The 8,602-nt window shown below is 46.7% G+C and overlaps 1 protein-coding gene across 1 annotated transcript in view; it reads right to left on the minus strand.

The window, feature by feature from the left end:
• Positions 1-6,859: 6,859 nt before the first annotated feature.
• Positions 6,860-8,602, minus strand: part of LOC112076427 (zinc finger FYVE domain-containing protein 9) — a 41,003-nt gene continuing 39,260 nt past the window's right edge. Inside the window, exon 10 of the mRNA XM_070441317.1 lies at positions 6,860-6,971. Within this exon, the coding sequence (XP_070297418.1) occupies positions 6,898-6,971 (74 nt within the window). The 3' untranslated portion in view covers positions 6,860-6,897. The remainder of the gene's footprint in view (positions 6,972-8,602) is intronic.

The raw sequence follows: 8,602 nt of genomic DNA on the forward strand, positions 1-8,602 counted from the left end.
TGTTGTTGTTGTTGCATCTTTTTTTCTGGTGTTAAGCTGAAGCCCTCAAATTTATTATCGAGCTAAGTTTGCCTGATTTTTTATTAGCAGCGATCTTACAGTAGTGTCATTGGAGTTTAACATTTTGAACGGAAGCTTGCTTGATGTGGCATTAACATGGGCGTTAGGTTTATTTGATTATAGTAGCTATTTTTAGAGTAGCACATGGGTATGTTGTGAAATGCTTATGCTAGTATGGTCGAAAGCTAGCTAGCTACGGAGCACATTGGGTATGTTGTGAAAGTAGCTAGCTAGCGTATAGCAGTAATGGGTATGTGTGGAAGCTAGCTAGCTAACGAAGCACATGGGTTGTGTGAAAGCAGCTAGCTAGCTTGACTGGTATGTTGTGAAAGCTCGCTAGCTAGAGTAGCCATGGGGTATGTGTTGAAGCTAGGCTTGCTAGCTTAGCACATGGGTCATGTGTGAAAGCTGAGTCTAGGCTTTAGCACATGGGTAGTGTGAAGCTTAGCTAAGCTAGCGTAGCCATGGGTATGTGTGAAAGCTAGCTGCTAGCGTAGACATGGGTATGTGTTGAGTGCTAAGCTAGTAGCGTTGGAACATGGGTATTGTGTGAAACTAGCTAGCTAGCTAGCGTTTAGCACATGGTATGTCGAAAGCTAGTAGATATGTGTGCTTCCAATGGTTCCATCCATTTGTGCCAATGCTGTTGTACAACTTTCACATCTCGTCCCATTTGTTGGAGATGCCAAGCACATGTCAAATCCACAAAATAAATTGGTTAAGTTGCTCCACGCAAAAATCAACATTTTGCGATTGCCATTGTCTTCTCCGGACTTGAACCACATGAAAACTGTCGGTTTGATTGGAGAGGCCAGAATCCGTAAGAAGTGATGAAGGATTCACAGAATGCTGCTCAAAGATTCTGTTGGGAGGAACGGGTCTAAATGTTCCCTCCCATTGTTCTCCAATCAGATGCCTGTATGGAGGAACGTGTCTAAGTCCCTTCCAACTGTTCTCACAATCAGATTCTGTATTGCGTGAGGAACGGGTCTAAAATCTACCCAATGTGTTTCTCTAGTCTCATAGGTAATGTTCTGACCCACCTTGAGCCACTCGTTCCTCTCCTGCCTTCGTCCCTCTCCCCCTCCCTCCTCTCTTGTAATGTTGATGACGCACCTGAGCCACTCGTTCCTCTTTCCTCCCTCGTCCCTCCCTCCTCTCTCTAGGTAATGTTCTGACCCACCTGAGCCACTTTCGTTTCCTCTCGCCCTCGTCCCCTTCCCTCTTCTCTAGGTAATGTCTGACTCACCGAGCCACTCGTTCCGTCTCTCCCTGTCCCTCTCCCCGCTCCCTTCCTACTCTCTAGTAAGGTTGCTGACTCACCTTGAGCGGCTGTTCTCTCCTCCCCGCTCCTCCTCTCTCTAGGTAATGTTCTGACCCACCTGGGCCACCTCGTTCCCTGGCTCCCTCGTCCCCTCTCCCCCTCCTCTCTCTCTAGGTAACGTTCTGACCCACCTGGGCCTCGTTCCTCTCCTCTCCCCTCTTCCCTAGGGTAACATTTTCTCTCCTCTCTCCAGGTAACGTTCTTGACCCACCTGGGCCACTCGTCTCACCCAAGATTTTTCCTGGGCAGCAGGAGCATGGAGGGTTCCTCTACGTCTAGCCTTTCCAGTCCCTTCCAGGACCTGATGCTCCCAACCCCCTACCTGTTTTGGCGTGTTTACTGCAGGAAGTGGGAGTACCCCTGGGCCAAGTCTGTTCCCATCAGAACTCATGTTCGTGTGGTGCAAGTACAGATGTGAGTACAGAGGCGTTGCGTGTTTTGCTGGGTATTTGTTCGGCGTGTTAGGAAGCACGGAGCCTTTGACTGTTAATTCGTGCTGTTTTCAGTCTACCCTGCCTCTGTTCAGTGTTGGCGGTTCAGAAACCCCTGTTTCGGAGAGACCGCACACCATTTATGAACCGGCTAGCATTAAAACTCAGCTTTTCTTTAGAATAATTAACTATTTTGTTTACTTTCTGATTTTTATATATATAATTATATTTTTTTTGTGGCCTCTGAATGTCTTGTTGGACGAGCTGCACTCTGTAACTTACCAGTACACGTCTGCCATTGGTTGAAGGGTCTATATATATAACTACCAGTTACACGTTGCCTGTGAAGGTCTATATATGTACTACCAGTACACGTTGCCATGTGATAGGGTCTGATATAATATAACTACCAGTACCGTGCCATGGTAGAAGGGTCTATATAACTATAATACCAGTTACACGTTGCCAGGTGATGTCAGTATAATACCAGTACCCGTTGTCCTGCGTGAAAGGGTCTTACTTAATAGTTAACATACCAGTAGCCAGACTTGACCAGGCTGAAAGCACCCCGGTCTACTTATAATCATAACTACCAGTACCGTTGTCCCATGTTGAAGGTCTATATAACACTATAACTAACCAGCTAAACCCGCTTAGCCGATGGTGCAAAAGGAAGTCCTATATAACATTAACTACCCCAGTCAACAACGACTTGTCCAAATGGTGACCCGAGCGCTCCCCCCCTAACTACATAATGTAACTACCCAGTCACACGTTCGCATGGTGCCCATCGCCAACCTCCTACCTAATACCCTCACCCAGTAACACACGTTCAACCCCATCGTTCGCAGGGTCCACAACCCAACACTCATCAACCTACATCAATCCACACACTACCAACGTAACACAACGCTTAGTCCAATGGCTAACAGCGGTCATACTATAAACCTCACAACTAACTACCATCACACGTTGACCATGGCCTGACCAAACGACGGTCCCACTATATAATACAATAAATAACAGAATCTTACACTGCTGATACCATTGGTAAGCAAGATCGACCCCCACACACTCCCATACAAACATATAACTACCCAGCTTAACAACCGTTCAGCCATGAGCTCAACGAAGGCTCTACAAATTAAACTCACACGCTACAACGTTGACAACATCGCCCCAGTAGAAACCAGGACAGCTCACTCAATTCAACTCAACACTCATCACAACTACCACTAACACGTCTGTCCAACACCTGAGTAGACGGGCTCTATATAACTAGTAACCTTAACCACACTACATGTCCCTGGTCGAAGGGTCCTAATCTCATGTAACCACTACAAGTAACGTCGCACACATCGGTGAACAGAGGTCCATACACAACAATATATAACCCTAACCAGTCCAACCAACTATTACGGCCCCCATAGCCTAGACCCCGGGACATCCAACATAACTCCCTAATCGTAACAACCTACACCGTACACAGATTAGCCATGCGCTAGAGCCGGTCCTACTCATAACAATATACCATACACACGCCTAACAGATCTGCCATGGTCGAAAGAGCGTCCCAAAACCATACAACCATCCACTAATGTACAACTCCATAACACGTTGCACAATTGAGCGTCAAACCTAACTCATAAAAATCATAACTAGTAAACTCAACACACGTACATAGTTAGCCATTGGTGCACGACAAATCCCAAATATTAAATCGTATCGATAATCTCACAAGCACACTGCGTAAACTACCAGTCACACGCTTGCCAATCGAGATGACAGGGCTCAACCCTACCCTAATAATACACATAAACACTCACACTACCACAGATCTTCCAACTAGGTGAAAAGAGTCCCTAATATACAATGCCATTCTCTCATACTACCTTTCCATCTCCTTCCAAGATCTCCAGATTAGTTGAATTGACGACCGACCCTACACAACCAACTCAACACTACATTAAAATAAACCATCTACACACACGAACCTCCGCGACACCACACCGCACCCATAAGCATACCTGGATAAGTACAACAACTCATTAATACTTCGACCCCATATCACCATCCACCGCAGCACGCACTGTACTCCGGTAGACCTTACGCAACAACCAGTCTGTACGACAAACTCACTCTAACAACTTAACTATCCAGATGCCATTCAACACAATCACCAGGCACAAAAAAACCCCACATGTGACTGACGTATCACCCACCCACTTCTCCTATACTATAATAGACCCCCTTCCCACATCGCAAACGTGTACCTCCCGGTAAGTTCAAACTATCCTAGCCCCTTCCCAATACACACGAGCCAAAACAGCTCCAAACCATACAACCCACCTAACACGAATCACTGCCAGTCGCTCCTACTCCAATCCAACACCCAACCAACATATAAATCGACCCACTACTCACCATCGAGACACACGAATGTTACCCATGGTACACAACGTATACACTATCAACTCTAGAACCAACCAAATATCACCAACACAACCAACCACACATCAACAACCACCACACCCAACACACCACAACAACCCCAATGACTCACCTACGCTAAGTCTACATTATAAACCCACCACCCTATCACCAGAACAAACACAGGCACGAATCGTTTCACTGCGATAGTAACATTATACTAGACCCATACCACAACACTAAGGCACCCACTGCTATACCTCCAGCCGCTTAGTACCAATACTACATCGCACCAACCACTCAACCAAACATAGCCGACCCACGCACATGCATTAACTCGGTATATCATCCTACTCAACCCGTTAGACACACTATACCACAACAGAAAGCGCCACGAACCTGTTACCACAACTGGTAAGTCTCTATAAGCCACACTCACCATCGGCAAAACCGCACACCCCTCGTCACCACAACTTGTAGTCACCCACACACCACAAACAACCCACCACTACTCATCAATATAGAAACTTCACCCAAATAGAACAACCGACTCTCCCATACTAACTCAACCTCGCAGCTACAGCTACTAATCACATCACTAAACTAAGAACCTCTCACCATGGCAACGCTGTAGGTGGTAGGTATATAATAGACCCTTCACCATGCGACAAACGTCTGTATGGTAGTTTATCATATAGTATAGCCCTTTCACCATTGTGGCAACGATTGTACTGGATAGTATATAGCATTCACCATACGGCACACGCTGTAACTGCATAGTACTACCACATTGGCACAAACTAGACCAATTCACCGAACCACATGGACAACACGCAATGTATCCACGGTACTTCACCAATAACACACCTATAACTCGACCTTACACATCGGCAACGTTGTAACTACATAAGTACAATCATAACTTATATAGACCCTAATACACCATAGGAACCACCAGCACTTACACAAAATACAGTACTCGTCGCTAGTATTATATCCTCAACCACCCAACTATCATTCAGAAGACCCATTCCAACACCAAACTTAGCCAACCGCTGTACTCGGTACGCTATCACCACAATCATAAATTAATAGACCCATTTCCACCAAAATGGACACCGTATCCACAACCCAACCCATGAACAAACCACGCAACAAATATTCTGGCATCCGTATATACAATAATAAGACCATTACAAACATCACCGGCAACCCGCACAACAACGTCCTCCGCTCACTCGCTAGCTACCCCCGCACTCTTAATACTCTAGACCCTTCACCAATTCCAGCCACGACTACTTAAACATCCGGCTAGCCCAACAAAACATTATATAACCCCATACTATAGCCCCTTTACACATCAGCCAAACGCACTGATCACTGGATAGTCAATCAAACTCATCATATACGCACCCACTTCACCACTGGCCACCTCAATGTCCTCAAACAGCGCTAGTGCTAAATACTCCTATACTAGACACCACAATAATCCACCCCATCCCGGCCAACGTAGTCCACTTCGGTATTAAGACCGTAGCACAGCTCCCCGTCCAAACACACACGAACACTTCTCAGAGGCCCAACAAAAAAAACCTTACTACCACCACCCAAAACATACCACTACATATAACTATATAACAATCAGAAGTCAACACAAACATAAGTTAGCATCATTCTAAAGCACAAAAGCTTGCACGTTAACTTACTTAGACTAGCAGTACTACACAATCTGGTATGCCTTTCGGAACAGCCCGAGATCTCATCCAACAGGGAGATTTTCTGCAAACCGAACCATGACACAGACGGGCAGACACACAACGATAGACTAAAAACCATCAACCGGAAACTTACATCAATTCTCTCATTCGACACACACGCCAAACAACAATACCACAGCCAAACAACGCAAAACGCAACTTCAGTACTCCCATCTGATCACTCCCTTGCAGCAGCCGCACCTATCGAGATCTAGAATGCGGCGACACTCTTGGCCAGGGACGAGATTCCCAACACCATTCGCAAGTAACCACACCAAACAGCGTAAAGCGAACCGGGGACTTGACGGGAAGCCACCAACCGGTCACTCGCACGGAGACTGAAGAGACGGGCTACTAGGACCTCCATCGACTCCCTTGCCTGCCTCAGGCAACTACTGCGAGTGAGACGAGTGCCAGCTGTCAGAACGACTACTGAGCAGAGAGGGACGCGAAGAATGATTACTGAGGAAGACAGGCAGGAGGAGAGCGAGCCACACGCGAACGCATGTGGCCCAGTGGATCAGAAACGTTACCTTAGAGGAGAGGAGTGAGGGAGAGAGGGGACGGCGGAAGGCAGGAACGAGTGGCAGACCGTGGGTCAGAACATTACCAAGAGCGAGCGAGGAGGGAGGAAGAGGACACGACACACAGATGAGCAGCGGTCAGGTGAGTCAGACAATTTACTAGAGGAGGAGGGAGGGGGATGATGGGACGGAGGAGGAGAGGAACGAGTGGCTCAGTGAGTCAGAAACATTACCTAGAGAGGTGAGGAGGGACGAGGGCGGAGAGGCAACGAGTGTGCTCAGGTGGGTCAGAACATTTACCGTAGAGAGAGAGAGGAGGAGGGACGAGAGGGAGGAGAGGAACGAGTGGCTCAGGTGAGTCAGAACATTACCTAGAGAGAGGAGGGAGGGGGAGAGGGGACGAGGCAGGAGAGGAACGAGTGGCTCAGGTGGGTCAGAACATTACCTATGAGATTAGAGAACACATTGGGAGGGATTTTAGACCCGTTCCTCCATACAGAATCTGATTGGAGAACACGTTGGAAGGGATCTTAGACCGTTCCTCCATACAGAATCTGATTGGAGAACACATTGGGAGGGATTTTAGACCCGTTCCTCCATACAGAATCTTTGCAGATCCTTGATATCCTTCATCTGTTCTTATGGACTGGCCCTCTCCAATTCAAACCACAGGTTTTCAATGTGGTTCAAGTCCGGAGAATGACATGGCCATCGCAAAATGTTGATTTTGTGGTCAATTAACCATTTCTTTGTGGATTTTGACATGTGCTTGGGGCTATCTTCCAACAAATTTGGACGAGATGAAAGTTGGCTAAACAGCATTGGCACATGGATTGGAACCATTGGAACCACACATATCTAGCTAGCTTTCGCACATACCCATGTGCTACGCTAGCTAGCTAGCTAGCTTTCACACATACCCATGTGCTACGCTAGCTAGCTAGCTTTCACACATACCCATGTGCTACGCTAGCTAGCTAGCTTTCACACATACCCATGTGCTACGTTAGCTAGCTAGCTTTCACACATACCCATGTGCTACGCTAGCTAGCTAGCTTTCACACATACCCATGTGCTACGTTAGCTAGCTAGCTTTCACACATAGCTAGCTAGCTTTCACACATACCCATGTGCTACCCTAATAATAGCTAGCTCATAATCAAATAAACCTAACGACATGTTTAATGCACATCAGCAGCTTCCGTTCAATAATGTTTAAACTCCAACTGACTAGCTACTGTAAGATCGCTGCTAAATAAAAAATCAGGCAAACTAGCTCGATATAATTTGAGGGCTTCAGCTTACACCAGAAAAAAAGATGTCAAACAAGCAACAACATTGTGTATTTTCTAGGACAAAATAATGATGAGCAGATAAGGAGGCAGTGGCCAGACACCAGTCCTGAGTAACGGAAGACATAACCACCACTAATAATGTAGTCTTATGTGGTGGTGCCCCCTTCCACTGTAATACCCCTGGGCCCGAGTGAGTAATGGCAACCAGTCAGTGCCACGCTGGTACGTGTCCCTGGTGAATTAGCTGTGAATCAGGAACTGTGATTTGGCTGTGTTTAACTGTCTATTTACGGTTGGCTTCCATGACTGTATGGTGACAGTCATTCTCCCCGTGTGATAGGAGCTGGGTCAGATATAGGAGCCGAAGTCGGGCTCCTTCATGACCCGTGTCTGTGACGAGAGGGGCCCGGAGCGCATCTACTGGCCCCACACCTCAGAGGGGACAAAAGCTGATTACTAACAAGATAGAACACCACAAGTGTTTAGTAATATCACCTTTCAATAGGCGTCACTCCACTCTCATTTTTCTACAGACGGGCAGAAGAGGCGCTTTTGAAATGAGTCATCTGACTGAAAGGCAGGTTGATCCTGATGTCTGAATTGGGAGAGACCTTGTTCTCAGCATTAAAATGATACACATCTGTTACTTTATTTGGTATTGTGTTATTAACGAATAGTATGGTACTATAAATAGGGGGGAACTCAGGGAACTCTCGTCAGGGAACTCTCGTCAGGGAACTCTCGTCAGGGAACTCTCGTCAGGGAACTCTCGTCAGGGAAC

This window comes from Salvelinus sp. IW2-2015, unplaced genomic scaffold (genome assembly GCF_002910315.2).
Source record: "Salvelinus sp. IW2-2015 unplaced genomic scaffold, ASM291031v2 Un_scaffold3746, whole genome shotgun sequence".
NCBI classification, from domain to species: domain Eukaryota; kingdom Metazoa; phylum Chordata; class Actinopteri; order Salmoniformes; family Salmonidae; genus Salvelinus; species Salvelinus sp. IW2-2015.